The sequence below is a fragment of the Hirundo rustica genome, chromosome 3, assembly GCF_015227805.2.
Source record: "Hirundo rustica isolate bHirRus1 chromosome 3, bHirRus1.pri.v3, whole genome shotgun sequence".
NCBI classification, from domain to species: domain Eukaryota; kingdom Metazoa; phylum Chordata; class Aves; order Passeriformes; family Hirundinidae; genus Hirundo; species Hirundo rustica.
This window is the reverse complement of record NC_053452.1, coordinates 98,168,784-98,184,578: the sequence shown is the minus strand read 5'-3', so window position 1 is coordinate 98,184,578 and position 15,795 is coordinate 98,168,784. Positions and strand designations below refer to the sequence as shown.

Sequence of the window (15,795 nt, the reverse complement as noted above, 5' to 3'; positions counted from 1 at the left end):
TGGAAACAATGAAACTTTTAAAAGTTTTTTTTTTAAACATACTTACTATTTTGGCTGTTTTTGTTTTTGTTTGGTGGCAGATGTCCAACACCAGGGTGTGATGGGAGTGGTCATGTGACTGGTAATTACGCCTCACATAGAAGGTGTGACTTCATTTTTTTCATGGTGGATTCTGTCTTTTCAATTTATTGTTTTCAGCTTACCTCAACAATGCTGTCAAAGTAAAACGTTGAACTATGTGTTAACCCTTTGAGTAATACATGTTGATCTTAAAAGCATGCTAATTTGTGTGTTGTATAAACGTCTTTTATTTTGAAATAGATTACTAAAATTTTCAAAGTATTCCTTAAGCATTTAAGTAGTTAACCCAGGAATCTCCAATATTTTTGTTATATTTTTCTAGTTCATAGAGAAACAAACAAACAAACAAGAACATTTACAGTATGTAATTTTGGAAGTAATATTGATAACTGAATATATTCAGAGGGTTAACTATATTACGGAATTCAATATTACAGCACTTGCCCCATCGCTTTTCTGCATTACAAACTTTTACTTTTTAATTTTTATGTTGTGTTTGTTTGGGACTGTTCAGGTAATGAGAAGATTAACATACTTGTATGTCCTGCCATGTCTTACAGTTTATCTGGCTGTCCCTTGGCTGACAAAAGCATTCGGAGTATGCTGGCCACAAGCTCACAAGAACTCAAGTAAGATATAAAGAACAAATATTTTCTTTATAGATATTTATTTGATCGGAAATTGTGTAAAGTTGTATCAGAAATTAGAAATGCTGTCGGGAGAGCTGCTGCAGAAGGGGCTGATCCTGCTTGGAACATGCATTGAAGTCTCTAGAAATTCCATACAGGGGGGCTCTGTACATAAGTCTGTTGACCTAGTATGTCCTTTTGTGTGTCCATTAGGTGACAGGGATGGACAAAAGACAGAACTTCTAGAATTTCATCTTAATGATTGAATTCCTATTCAGTTTTTTTCTGAAGTTTGAGCTTGCTAGTTAGAGCAGAAAATTCCCATACAATTAGACTGATGAAACACTTCTGATTACACAAGCAGTAAAGCACTGCAGTTTCTCAGAAACAGTTGGAGGGAAAACAATTTGTTTTTTCCCAAATGCTTGCATAATTTTCCCCAGGTTTTATCGTTGCTACCAGCTTAATGCATTTTCTCATGTGACTATGTTTTTTAATGTTTACTTAGTTATCCCCTGCTTAAAATGAGTTCTTTACCATTCCTTTCAGTTCTCTGGAGTAACAATTTTGAACAATGAATGTTAGAGGATCATGAGACTTAGCTTTGCTCTGTCGTCCTGCACATATGCTCTACTGCCATTCTCTGTGTGGAAGCATTTTTTAGTGCTAGGACAGGGCAGTGCTCCTGAGCTGGTAATTTAGTTAATATGGAGAATGCAATAGGGAAAGTATGAATGGATACCTTATGCTGCCATACTGCTTAGCAGTATTCTGTCTCTACAATACATTTCTTGAGTTCAGTGCATACACTTATTAAAAATACCAAACAACTCTTGATGTAAACCATGGGCAAAATAAGAAAGCAAGCATGAGAAAACTGCTGGAGTAAGATTGCTCTCTAGTTTTACTTAATCTAGTTGCTAGAGGTAAACAATACATGCAAAATTTACATCTGATTTCCCACAAAGTAAAAAATAATATTTTGAAACTATTAGTTTAGGTCATGCTGGTATATGCTGCCAGAAGAATATGTGATATGTAAAAGGAGACGTAAATGAGATCAGGGAAAACATTTAATTATAAGGAGAAAAAGACATGCACACCTCAGAGAAACTCAGATTTGGACCTGGAATTTGGGTTGGAATGGGTCAAATAGTAGAAGTTTGAGGAAATGAGAATGCATAAGCAAAACACACTCAAGACTCTTGAGGTAGCATGAATATTTTAAGCAAATATTTTGCTGTTTTATCCCTTTATAAGGTTTCTACTTGTCTTAGGAAGCTGTTTCTGAATTACTTCCTCTCCTCTGCTTTTCTCAAACATCTGCAGTCAAGGCTCCCTGGTAGAAACCAGGAAGAAAAAAATCCCAAAACACCTAAACTTGAGATCACACTTCTACATCATGCCACTCTCTCTACTTATTTCAAGCTTTTCCTAAGGAAAAAGCAAGATTAAGTTAAAGTAATATTTTTAGGGTTTAAATCTATTATTTATTATTTATTAGCATAAATTATTAATTTAGCAGTTATCATTATACCAGTTGAACACATAAAACTCTATTAAGTTTCAAAATGACAGGATTTTAAGCAGGCTTCCTTAAATCATTTCTCCTTTGTATTTGCACTATATGGCAATTCTTGGTTTCTGATCAAATATTTTTCCACAGGATAACAAAGTAAGTCATTGCACAAGGCAGATAGTAATCATTACATAAACAACTAAATAATTTCTTCTCTTTTCCTTTAATATCCCATGTGAGGCCCTGTCTGTTATTCACTCCAGTTTTCTCAAACTGCCCTCTGAAGATAGACCTATTAATTCACTCATGCATTTGTCACTACCATCACATCTGAGTGTTTCCTAATTAATTTAGTTATAAAAGAATTTTTTCTTATCTGCAGTTATATTCTGAAGTAAATACGGTATTATCCTCATTTTAAACCAGAAAAATTAGGTATATAATTTTGATTGCTCCATTGAATACTTTTAGGACTCAATTTGTCAGTTCTTCACATTGTAGAGAGCTGTATATGTTCAAATCCTTGAATTTGCTTGGAGTTATGGGAATTTAGCTGATCTGTGTAGTGTAATTGATCCTTTTTGAAAAGGGATGAACTCTAGAGAAAAAGAAGGAGAGTTCAGTACCAGTTCCATTTACTCTGTCCTGTTTTTCTTCATCATTTTTTCTACATTGTTCCCTGTCTCAAGCTCCCTTGTTATCAGCCCATCTCCTGCCTCCATCACATTTTTATTTTTATTGTCCTCTGTCTCTACATCCTGTGAAGTTGGTACAGAGACAGAAATAAAGCGTCTTAGCATTTCCCACATGTATTTGAAAGCAGGAAAGTAGGAGTCCTATGGATGGGAGCATCCTTTATACAACTCTCATTTATGCTCTTGTTCTCTGCTTAAGATGGAAGAGGATGTAATCATGTAAATGTAAAGTGCATGCACAAAGCAGCTAAACCAAAGCTACATAAGGGAATTTGATTTTGAATTTTTTGAACTGTGAAGTACTTCATTTACATCTGTTATATTTCTGTGTGTGAGGTCTTGGAGTATAATTTCCTTGTTTCTAAAACGAGGAAGCAGAAGCTGAAGAGAGGCAGAGATTCCATAGTGTGGGATACTACTGGCCACCAGGCACCATGGAAAATTTTGGTGTCTGCTCTATAGCCTGGGCTGCTAGTAGTCCTAGCCAACTTCAGTAGAAGCTTTAGTGATCTGCGTGGACTGGTACGAGGAGATGGGGAACAGTGCTGGGATGTTTCACACATATTTGCTGACAGCAAAAGAGTAGTGAGAATCAGTAACCTTGGCTCCTGCCCCAGGCTGTAGAGGGAAATGTACACACATTTTTTACCTATAACCCAAGCTGAGATCTTCTGTCCTGTCCCTACCAATCTGTACTGTTCTCATCTCTTCTTCATCTTTTATTTCTTGTTCAGGTTTTCAGTGTAGTTTTTTCCATTCTTCCATAAGGATGTCAACCTTTTTAAAATTCTTGGCAAATAACTTGTTTAATGTATAGGGTACAGGGAACAATTGATAATGTAGTAGAAGAACTAATAGTGCAGTGTAGGAATAATATTTCTGGACTGCATAATTTGGAAGGATTTAATACTTCTGTGGCTTCACCATGTATCACATGTCACACATGTGTTGGTAAAGCCTTCATATCACATTTTACTAATACATGATCTCCTGGTGTGTATTTTACAACACATACAAATAATGTATAATGCAGCTTCCTAACTGGAATTTTGCTAACACACTGATTCGTTTTTTCATTCCCAACTAAAATATAAAATAGCAGACACTTCAAATAATATTCATTAATGGTATCATTCATATAATATTCACAATCAAAATAATATAAAAATCCTAAAAGGTTAGAGAAATGTTATTTTGCTTAACAGTCATGCTTACTGTATTGTGTTTTGGAAATTGTGGATCCAAGATTCCATTACTCACATTTCCTGTCTCTCAGAATAATAATGTTGCAACTTTCAATTAAATTGTTCCAGGGTCAGCAAAATTATTCCTTATCGCCCAGGTTTACCGTGCAGATTGCACAATTTTTCATTTTTGCCCAAAGCTCAAATAGAAAACTGAGAGCCTTTGTGCATAGTTTGTCAGCAGACTAAAGCAGTTACAGCCTGGTCAGTGATCTCCAATTAACAGAACAATATCTTCTGCTTCAATTCTCAGTTACTTATGCTGGGGGGGGGGGGAAAAAAAAAAGCTTGACAGCTTCAAAGCTGTCTGAAAAAATCAATATCTGGCAAGGAACCAAACTTTTCCAGTATTAAGATTTTTTGTTATAGTACTTGTGAAAAGCAAGTAATTTTTAAAGTACCTCCGAACACTATATTGATGAGTAAAGTTAACTATGATGGGAAAACAGTTAACAGCCCACCCAGTGACACCTACCAGTATTAAAGTATTCATAAATTAAATTCCATGTGATCTTACCAAGGGGCTTTTTCTTATCAGTTTTCTTTATTTATTCCTTATCATAGCAGGTTTTTCTACCAGGTACAATTACTTCTAAACTGTAATAGCATTGTGCAATTATAAATACTGTTCAAAACAATATTTTGAAGCACCAGATCTTATTCAAAACAAATTTAAAAAAAAAACAAAACTCAACAATCCAAAGTTAAAATTACTTCTTGTTTTAAAAGGACAGATTTAGTTCATTAGTAAATCAATCCCAGCTAAAATACAGTTTACCGACTGTGATAATTTCTAATCGGTGTCCTGTCGATGTGTGAACCTGAGAAGCCAAGTACCAGAGACTCCCAGAAGGTGACAAACTTATTTCTACGTAGTGCTACTTAGATGTAAAGATTATCACAGTTTTTCAAAGGCCATATATATATATATATATATATATATACACACACACACATATATATACACATTATGTATATAGCACTAAGAGTTAGCTTGGTCTGCTGTGGAACTAAATATCGCATCCTCAACATCTACTCTTGTTGTCTTGGTTCAGTTTTCTGCCAGACAATCCCATTATTGCTTATTCTGAAGAATCCAATTCTCAGGAAGATTTGCAGTTCAACCAGGTGCCTACAAGTTTGGATACTTCCTGATACAGTTGTAGTATGCCCAGTCCTTCAGTCCCAAAGCATCTGTGTGGATGTTCTTGTTTTCTGTGGAGGATGTCTTTTGGTATTTCCTGTGGAGGGACGAGTGCAGTCTCCTTTCCCTCACTACAATAAAACCTGAGCGTTTTTGTTTCCCACGTCTCTTCTTAACTCTAAGTGAGGAGATCAGTCTATTTTTGCATGGTCTCCACGATAAAGTAAGAGTCAGAATTTCTGTGCCTCCATCTTTTTCCATGTCATCCTGCCACAGTGATTTCCATATTCTTAGTGATCTTCTACTCTCACTCATCTCCTTGTTCCCAGAGGTGTAACCTTGGCAGTGGTCACATTGAAAAGTGAACTTCTCTGAAGCTCTCCCTGTTAGCCATGATTCTTCTTGAAAAACAACTCCATGCAGTACAGTGTTTTTGTGATAGAAAGGATATCATTACCTCATACTTCTAGGGAAACTCTTCTGTATTAATATATTATTTATTATTTATTTTTACTTTTGTGATTTTACTGCAATTTGCTCAGCAAGAACTGGGAAGAAGAGACAGCCTCCTGGAAACTAAGAAACTTCTGTTGCTTTTATTCTGATGAATATATAAAGTAAAATATTACTGGAAAATAGTAGTATTTTCCTCCTTGCTGTCTTCATCTGGTAAAAAATTGACCTTCTCTAAATAAAAATTTAAAATGCAGGGACAAAAATTATTAGGATATATTAGCAAAACACAGAAACATTTTCCTCTTTAGACAGGTAACCACATTATTCTTGGACATTTACCAGCGCCTATACTATTTTAAACTGTGATAGCTCTCCCAATATACAGTCACTTTATGTACTCAAACCAGTTATTTCTGCAGATTTCTGTTTACCTACTGGAGTGAATTCTCCACTTATGTCCTGTGTTTTCCACTTGAGGTGTTTCTGATGTTCAGTACCTAGATGTGCATTTGTTATTTCATCTGCAAAGAAGTATTGTCCCTTGCCTTGTCTTGCCTTGCCTAACCTTGCTTTCCCTTTCCCATCTTCCCCTTCCCTTTTCCTGTTGAGATTACATCTGTCCTCCTATAAGAATGCAGCAAGCCTGAGACCCATTATATAGTTTTCACTCACTTTTATCTTAGAAAATTATTCTTTGGTGCAAAAGAAATGACCATTTCCATTCCTATTATCACCTTTTTTACTCCTGTTATTTATGTATTTTTTTTCTACATGGAAACTTAATAGAAGTTGTCATTACAGTTTTTCTTGAATACTAAGGTTGTTGAGCCTAGTAAGTAATCTTGTGTTAAGCTGAAATACTCCTTTGATGATAAGTATGTATCCTTTGAATATGCAGACACTTTGAAATTCCTTGATGCTTTAGCTTTTGTATAGGAAATGTGATTGCAAGGACCAGATGTGATGTATTTGGAGAAATGCTAAAAAGTGCTTAAGTGAGCCATTTGTAAATTATAGTGTTTTATTAATTTATCTGCAATGTTGTGGTAAAAACACCTGAACAAACTGTAGTTTTTGATGTGTTCTTAAATTGCAAGTTAGTGTGCTAGTCTAATTTAAATTATTAAAAACAAAACCAAGGAACATAGGTCCCTAATTATTAGTTCACCTATAAGAAATAATCTTCCCCATTTTGCTCAACAATCCTTGGGCCAAGTGAAATTAGGAATCTTATGTGGTTTCAGTGGGTTTTTTTTGCATTTTTGTTTCCTGTATTTATTGCAGATTTCCACTTGGATACCTTATCTTTGATGGCAGCATGCATGCCTGGCCAGAACAGAACACCTTGGGCTCTGTTCCTGCACTTCTCAATACTCAAATGGGCACTGTAGGTTATACCTAGCATTTCCAACCTCATGTTGTGTGGTGTTATTATAATGTCCTTTGTATAGAAACCCATCATCTGCAGCAACCTCATCTCTGTAGTCGCAATAAGTTTTATGGAAGTGGCTGGGCTTTTTCTCTGTTAGAATAACTCATTCAGACTCTGGTAAGGCTGAGTCATTCCATTTTTCTCACTTAAGTTTGTCAACTTTTGTCTCTGAAATGGAAAACACTTAAGTTTTGTTTACATGAGACCCCTTATCATTGTTTTCATTACTCAGAGGTAATCTTAAAAGCATGTACTCTCTAAAAAGCTCCTTAAAAGCCATCTGCATATTGGTATCTCTGATGCTGTGAAATGTTCCATGCAGGCACGAAATTGCTTGCATGAAGCACCTTGCAGAATCAGGGCCTTAGTAAGTTGTCAATTCTGTGAAATGCTCTGAAATGAGAGGCTTCCTTTGCATAGTGGTATCTATAACGGCCAAACAGCTCATGGCCTGTTTCTTTATGTACTTAATTATTCAAAACAAAAGATAACAGTAACTTGTATTTTTTTACTGTTTGGATTTGAATCAGTATTTTAAATGATTTGCCACTCAGTTATTACCAAAATAATCTCAATTCAGATGAACAGTCACTGAATTAGAATAATTTTTTCAAAGCAACCTCTATGACTTAAAGAGTCTAAACTTAGTTTTTAGAAGGAGTTTAAGTGATGGGCATCCACATCCCTGCAACTTCTATATGCCTAACTTTGAAATTGGAATTCAGTGTCTGCAATAACAACTTAGGCAGTTTTGAAGGTACACTATTTAGTTCCTAGCTCTTCACTAATCACCAAATATTTCAGCGTGAATGTTTATTTGATGGTTTATTTTAATTTTTGAAGCTTTTCTCTTGTCAGTCATTCTAGTGCCATACTGTGCAGTTTCTAAGCAACTATTCTGAGAGGAGCACTTAATTGTGATTAATTATAAATGAATTTGTTTAGCTATGTTAATATGCCCAATGAATCTCTCTAAGGCCTTCTTGTCTTGGAGTTTTTTTCATTTGTACAGTTGCCTCTGTCTTCCTTGGGTTTGGTCATACTTCTTTGTCATTGAACTTGTCCTACATAATTAATATCATTCAACCTGGCATTTGCTTGTAATCGATTCAAGGGTCTTTTCTTTGGCACAATTTGGTAATTGTGCTGACTCCCATTGTGGTGTTGATCATTTTTGCTTCAAATCAACAGATCATAACCAATTGCTCATTCCATCCAGATCTGCAAAGATCTGCAACATGATGCTGTGGTATATCCCAAGTGCTGAGGTGATCCCCATGGGAAGTTGCATAAACTATACAGTTGCTAAAAGGGGAATTAAAAATGCAGTGTTTTGCACTTTCTGTGTTTGGTCAGACTTGCCAAAACCCTTTAATATATACCCCAAAATGAAAGTAATTTTGTCACTTGTAGTCCTAAACATGATTGTCCAGATCCTCAGTTGGTGTAAATTAGCATAGCTCCACTGCCTTTGAAAGAGTTACGCTAAGATACAACAGTGATGATCTGGGCAGATGCCCTCAGCTACTCTCTTGGGCTAGCATTCATGTTTGATTGCCTTATTTAAATCTTTTGAAGTTACAAAATTCTTTATATTATTTGGTTTCTTAAAATGACCAGTTGCTAACTTGATTATGTGGTGTCTGTATCTGCACAGTAACATCTGATTTTGCCATGCAGTTAAGTTCATCCCTTTCCTTTTATCTCAGTGCTATTGGGACTTTATGTGGCACACATTTTTTGCAGCACTGTAGTATCTATATCAATGTTTTATATCTCTAAAATATCCCATATCCCTCATAAACACCTCATTGTAATCTTCTTTTACAATATTTTTGTATTCCCAGTAAGTGGAATTTACATTTGCTCATCTGCATGTAAAAACTGCTCTTCTACCGTAACACACACAGAATTTCTACTGCTTCAAAGTCTGTTGATTTCTCTCCTTCCACAGATAACAGCACTGTGTTCTTTCAGCATGGCCTCAGTTGTATGAAACAACATTAAATTTTGAGGAGTACTTTACCACTGGCCATCATTAATGATTTTTGTATGCTTAACTGTGCTTGCACTGTACTCAGCTTCAACAGTATATGTTTTCTGTAATAAGGAGGCAGAGGAGGACTGAAGCATAAGCACATTCCTATCATTAGGTATTATTTTTTGGACTATGGGAAAATAAGGAAAAAAGACCCTTAAAAAAGAAGCTAAATAAATTGTATTTAAGATGTAGTCTCCAGAGTTATAATATTGACAGAGTTTCATTCAAATAATGAGCTGTAAAGCAGTCAGTCAGAGTGATACTTAAAATGCCTTCTTCGGGCTTCAGGGTTAACAGTACACTGTGAGATGGACAGAACCTAGTTTCCAAATTTTCAGACTGCAAATTAATGGGAATGTCATTGTGAAAGTATGTGATCAGTTAAAAGAACTGTAATTTATTCAGAAGAGATTACATACCCAAGTATTTTTCTTCTATATTAAATAGGAAAATAGTCAAAACATACAGATGCTGTTAGTTTATAAGAAAACAAATTCATAGACTTTCTTTTCTTTTTTACAGGTAGAGAACTATATTTTTCTAGGCCAGTCTGGCATTTCTACATGGGGCACACCAAAAGTATTCTAAAGAACAATTACAAAATCACAACTTCGACCTTTTACCAGTAAAACTATGAGCTTAGGGGGTTTTTGTTTGCTAGTATAAGCTGAGGATAGCTAAAAGAATTAAAATGAAGTCTACTGAATGCTGAATTCAGAGTTTAATAGATGAAAAACATTCATTTTTGACTCTAAGATTGGAAGCTATTTCAGTAATGAATCAGATATGATGTCAGACAATAGGTGAAGAGTAAAAAAATCTTCATTATTTCTTAAAAATAATTGTGGGTTTGGTTTTTTTTTTGTTTGTTTTTTTTTTTTTTTTAAATCCCGGAGTTATTCTTTAATGGGTAGTGAGTTCAGAAATTGCTGGGCATTTCACAAATAAGTTTTCATTTAAAAGCTGTAAATGTTTATAATGCTAGAAACTGCAGAGATATGCTGGACACTGCAGAGAAAAATCACTGGTTTTTTTCCCCATGAATAAGATTTGTAAAAAAACTATAGAAAAAAACCTCAGGGGGATCATAAAAATTTATATGGAAATAACTGAATAATTTTTAAAAATGATAGATCATGGGCTTCTCCTCAAGGCTTCTCCAGGAACCATTGTAGGTGGTGGTTTGTTTTCCTCTGATGCACTAATCAAGCAACATCTGTCAGGAAAGCGTAAGTATTTTCTATAAGTATAGGTATCATGAAGGAGGGGCAAGGGCCTTGCTTTTGAATAACATGGAATGCAATTTTTGTGACTTGAATGTGAAGAATCTGAAAGAATGAAATTATTAAGAATGTTTTTCTTTACTTTTTTTAAACCAACTAAGGTTTAATCCTCAATATTCACATTCACAGAAAAAGTCCTTTATTGGTTCCAATTCTTTACGGAGACTTAATCCAAAATCTTTTTAGCTAATAGAATCATAGAATCACAGAAAGGTTTAGGTTGGAACGGACTTTAAAGATCACCTACTTCCAACCCTTCTGCCGTAGGCAGGGGTACCTTCCACTAGACCTGGTGACTCATAACCATCCAACCTGGCCTTAAATACCTCCAGAGATGGGGCACCCACAGCATCCCTGGGCAACTGTGTCAATAGAACACCTCCCACTGTCTTTAGCTAGCTTTGGATCCAAGATTATGTTCTGCAGCTTTGAAAAGCTTTCCCTTAGTAGCATGTTTTTAGTGGAGTGAGAATATTACAAGGCCAAATTCCATGCAGAGTTTGTACTCCTTCCACTTGAGAAAAGCAGTTTCAGGTTGATACTGTCATAGACAGGGTCCTATCACTATTTGTTTCTAACAAAAAGAGTATTTTTAAAGTTTAATTATTCAAGTATTGGTAAAGAAGTTCTTAACTTTTGTTGGAAAACTATTTGACACAATAAATCTCTGTAAATTAAAAATTATTGACATTCAATGCAAATGCTGCAAATTTTTTATGTGAAACTATTATCCAGAATACTATTATTATGTTTAATAATAATTTAACTGATTTTAATTTTATTTTTACAAATTTTTGTGTTAACTCTATTGAAGTGAGAGTAAATGCTGCTGATTCACAAATTGTAATAAGGAAACACATCAGGACCACATATCTCCAATTTTTGCAAAACTCCTGTGAATGCTAATGTACCACAGACCAGATGTATTTATACCTTCATACAAGGTCTTACATAATCAAGAACAATCTCAAAAATATTTATATTCCATCTTAAAATTCAAAAGGTAGTGGGATTGTCTTTTTTTATCCATTCATGTCAATGAAGATACTTCCATTCAAAGGTAAAGTAAATGCAATGAGTAAGATATCTATCCAAAGGTTGATTTTTTAAATAAGCTTCTCTCACCATGTAAAGGGGAATTTGGCTGTTTTTAAAGACACTGCCAATGGATTACATTCTGTGCAAGAGATACAGTTTACAACTATAAGCACTGGGAAGTGGCAATCTGTGGGAGACCTTTCTGTAAAATGTAGTTTTCTTGGTAACTTATTCCACGGTTGACCTTCCTGTTACCCTGTATTCATCTTGAAATTAGTGGTTTTCCTGTGTCTGAATGTGTGCTGAGTGGAATTTTGCCTATCTCTACTTCATGCAAGAAGGTTAAGATGTTCTTCTTCCATGTCATGTATAGCCAAGTTTCCCAACCTCTGAGCTAATCAAAACAGAGAATTTGTGTTGCAGATAGGTTCCTGCCCAGTGTAATAATATTCTTCCAAGTCCTTGGCAAGGGGCTTTTATTTAACAGGAATAGTTGCAAGGATAGCGATTTCTTAAAAAAATACTGTGGCAGAGTTTGACTAGAAGATGCAAACATTCACTCTGATGAAAGTTATGGTTCTTCCTAACCAGCCTGGAAAAAGAAAAGTATTAATCAAAGTTTAGACAAGGTCTGTATCAACACTAACCAAGTCAATTAGAAATCACAGTAAGGAAAAGTAAATACATGCTCAGGCTTATTTGACTATAAGCACACTAAAACAGGAAGTGGTTTTGGAAAAGAAGTTTATTGCTTTGAAAAAGTCAGAGAGAAGCCTTGTATAAGTCACGTAAGGCAAAGGTAGCCTCTCACTGAGAGCTGCTTTTCTACCTCAGCAGTGCATGGGAGTTGTGAGCCCCAAGGTACAGCATAACCCAAGCACTGCACGCAGCCACACGGGGCCATTGTCCTGCACAGCCCTTTTTCCCTGGCTGGAGCCTCCAACCTCCCTGCACTGTGCAGCTGCTTCAGAAACTATTCCTCCAGCTTTCAGACTGCAAACCTGATGTAGCCCTTTCGTGAGGTGTTTACAGTATAAACCAAGCTTGCGCTGCCTTGTCCTATGGGAGTTGCAGAAGGGGAAAAGGTACAAAAGCATGGACTTTCTGCCTTTGTTAAATTTGATAAGAAAGTAAAGAGGGCTCAAGTCAGAAAAAGACACGAGAGCATATCCCACGACAATGAAAAGCACAATTGATTCTCAAGTGCTCTACTTAATGATACCTTGGAACATTCATACGGAGCTGGAATTATTACTCAAGTGCTGTTCAATACAGTCTTAGATTCCAACAGAAAAATGAAGAGTTTAGCTTGAAACAGTTCTAATGGTCTTATCAGAGTTTCCTGCCCTCATTGAAGGGGTATCTCCTTTGTTCTCATAATGTGCAAACTGCCTCATCCACTCTGACAGGTTAGCATGAAATGACACCAATTTCAGGTTATTGAATACTGTACTAAAAGCGCCGTTGTTTCTTTTGCTGTTACCCAGACAGCTGCAGCATCCTTTCAGGGGGAGCAGAAAACTCTGAAGCAGAGGCAGATGGATGGCCAGAGTAGAAGCTGAGAGTATTACCTCGGGTACACAGTCCCTCTCACAGATCAGGATATTTGTTGTGATCCACTTCATCTACCTCACTGAGAATTTCTGAGCATTCATTAACTCTGCAAGCTGGATTTCAAAATCATCATTTTTATTTATTGAGAAGAACATATACAAATACAAAGAAATATACAAATACTTTGAATATATAAAACTACACAGACAAATTTCCTGATGGTTGAAACTTGAACTATTCAGAAGGGACTGGAATCAAGGAAAAATGATAGTGCGTGGTGTTTCTGGAATAGAGTCTCTAACTAAAAGCTGCGTCTGTACTGCCAATAGGAGGCCAAACAGTATTCTCTATGATACGGCTTTTAAGATGCATTACAGAATTACAAAATCATGTAGCCAGGGGTATCCAAAGGTTAGCTAGTCTAAGCTCCTGCTCAGAACAGGTCCAGTTGGAATAGGTTGCTCAGGACCTTGTCCAGTCCAGTTGTGAGTGTTGCCAAGGTTAGAGTTCCCACAACTGTTCCAGTGTTTGACCAGATTGATGTTTGGGTTTGGTTTTGTTTTTTTTTTTTTAAATTTATAATAAATTGTCTTTCCTATGCTGAACTTTATCCCTGTATTGACTGTTCTTCAGCTGTGCAGCTCTGAGAAAACTTCTGTTACGCCTTCACCATGAATCTGTTAGGTATTTGTAGACAGCAATACAATTCCCTTACACTTTTTTTTCATAAGAATGAGCAAGCTAACTTCCTCAGTTTTGGATATCAAGTCCTTCAGGCCCAAAAACACCTGGCAATGTCTTGTGCAAACCTGCATCTTAGTGTTTGTGGTCCTGAGAGTTCTGGGAAGAAAATTGTACCTTCTTAAGTGTGAATTCATTACATCCGGTTTTTCTGCCCAGTGTCTAACAGTGGAGTATACCTCAAGGCAGTAGGATGGAATCCTTGTAGAGATGGGCATAACTGCCCAGCTGTCCTCCTTGCAGACAGGTTCATATTTAGACTCTCACTAGGGATTTTTCCCTTCAGTATGAATTAAATATGCTTACTGCATGTCTGAGGTAAGTTAGCACTCAGTCTGGAGCATGAGTCTAAAGACAGCCACATGAAAAATGAGAGCAAGTCTGAGAGGATTTCAAGAATCAGTATAAAGTCACACAGCAAATCAGTAACAAAACTGGATTTCCCTTAGCTGCACTGTTCATTAGCCTTCTTACTAGACCAGACTGCCTCTCACAGTCTGATATAATTCACATGTAGTATTTTCATATTTCTTTACTTAGGCTTCTGACAAATGTTTTTAGGCCTAGAGGGAAAAAGCTGCTTGTTTTCATGAAATGAAAACTGGAGTATTTTGTTCACTTGCTGGAGATGCCTCATCCCAAGATAGAAGGTAGTATCTGTTTTATTTGTCTGGGAAAGCAAAACTCCTGAGTTTGCTCCCTTTATCCAGATGGTAGCCTGTCCCTCTTACTGGATGATACATGTTTCCAGAGAGAAATGCAGACATGCAGAAAACATGTAAAAGTCCATCCAGCGTAAGGAAGTTCATGCTACAATAGCACTTCTCAAGGTTACTAGTGAGCACAATGCAGTGGCTGCATGTGGAGTAAAGCAACTCTCAACCTTAAGATACAATTAGTCACCTAAACATTTTACACCAAACTATTATTTTTACATTACTTTTCCAAATGTGCACTGAAAATAATATTTTTAATTGCTCTTTTGAAACAGGATTGTAAGAAACAAGCTGCTAATAGTGAAGAAAATTCCCACCTATTACATTTTTTGTCACTTGGATTATTTTAATGGGCTTGGGGTTTGGGGTTTTTTTGCAAGCATCTTAGCCCTCATGCTGCCCAGGATATGTTTCCCAGAGAGAACTCACAGATGTTTACAATCCTATTGATTTATGGCTTTGCCATAATGCTAGGCTGAGAGAACTCACTTTAGAGGCAGGACTCTTGCTTCTCTCTTTATTATATAGGTCTAGAAGTATTTTGTAAGCTTAGTCTTTCATACTTATATTAGATACACCATTTTGAAGAAGGACTTTCTCCATGCTCTTTCTTTCCACCCTTCCCACTCAGCCTTTTTTTTTCCCCATACATTTGATTCAACTCTCTCCTTTCCTGTGATCTAGTAGAATCCTTATCTTTGTTGTTTGTGCATGCACAAGTTGAACAAGAAACAGATAAATAGAATAGCTAAGGAATGCTAATGTTGGCTTGTGCCCAGTCTCCTACCAACAGCTTCAGTGGATTGTTAAGGCCACAGACTACATGAAAGTTGGTAATCTTTTTTTTCTTTTGCTTTTAGCAATACTAATCGGACAGCTTTTCTCAGCATTCCGTGCTGTGATGCTGACCTTTTTGAGTATTCCAGTTTCATAGATTTTGAAGTCATTCCAAACCTCCAGGAAACTCCCAGGAAGTGGCAGCTTCAAGGTCATACTGCAGCTCTCATCAAACCCTTTGTTAATTGCTTTACCTAGGACAAGATATACAAAGCACAAAAGAGTGGAACATGGGAGAGGCAGCAGCCTAGAGATGAAAATTCAACAATTACTCTATTGATAATTTTAAGGTGTTCAAGGTAACCAGCAGGTTACTGACTATAGTGTACATTTCTTACTGGGGAAAAAGTACCTAGTTTAAAGAGTGAATCTTCAAAGTACTCAA

The 15,795-nt window shown here is 36.2% G+C and overlaps 1 protein-coding gene across 20 annotated transcripts in view; it reads left to right on the top strand.

Annotated features, from left to right (window-relative positions):
- The window catches only part of MYT1L (myelin transcription factor 1 like), a 316,913-nt gene that overhangs the window by 256,689 nt on the left and 44,429 nt on the right, over positions 1-15,795 (top strand). For 13 of the 20 annotated variants that reach the window (XM_040058847.2, XM_058419772.1, XM_040058845.2 and 10 more), the window contains 2 exons: positions 81-143; positions 642-710. In XM_040058847.2, the coding sequence (XP_039914781.1) occupies positions 81-143; positions 642-710 (132 nt within the window). The remainder of the gene's footprint in view (positions 1-80; positions 144-641; positions 711-15,795) is intronic. The other 7 variants (XM_058419777.1, XM_058419776.1, XM_058419774.1 and 4 more) reach the window with 1 other exon arrangement.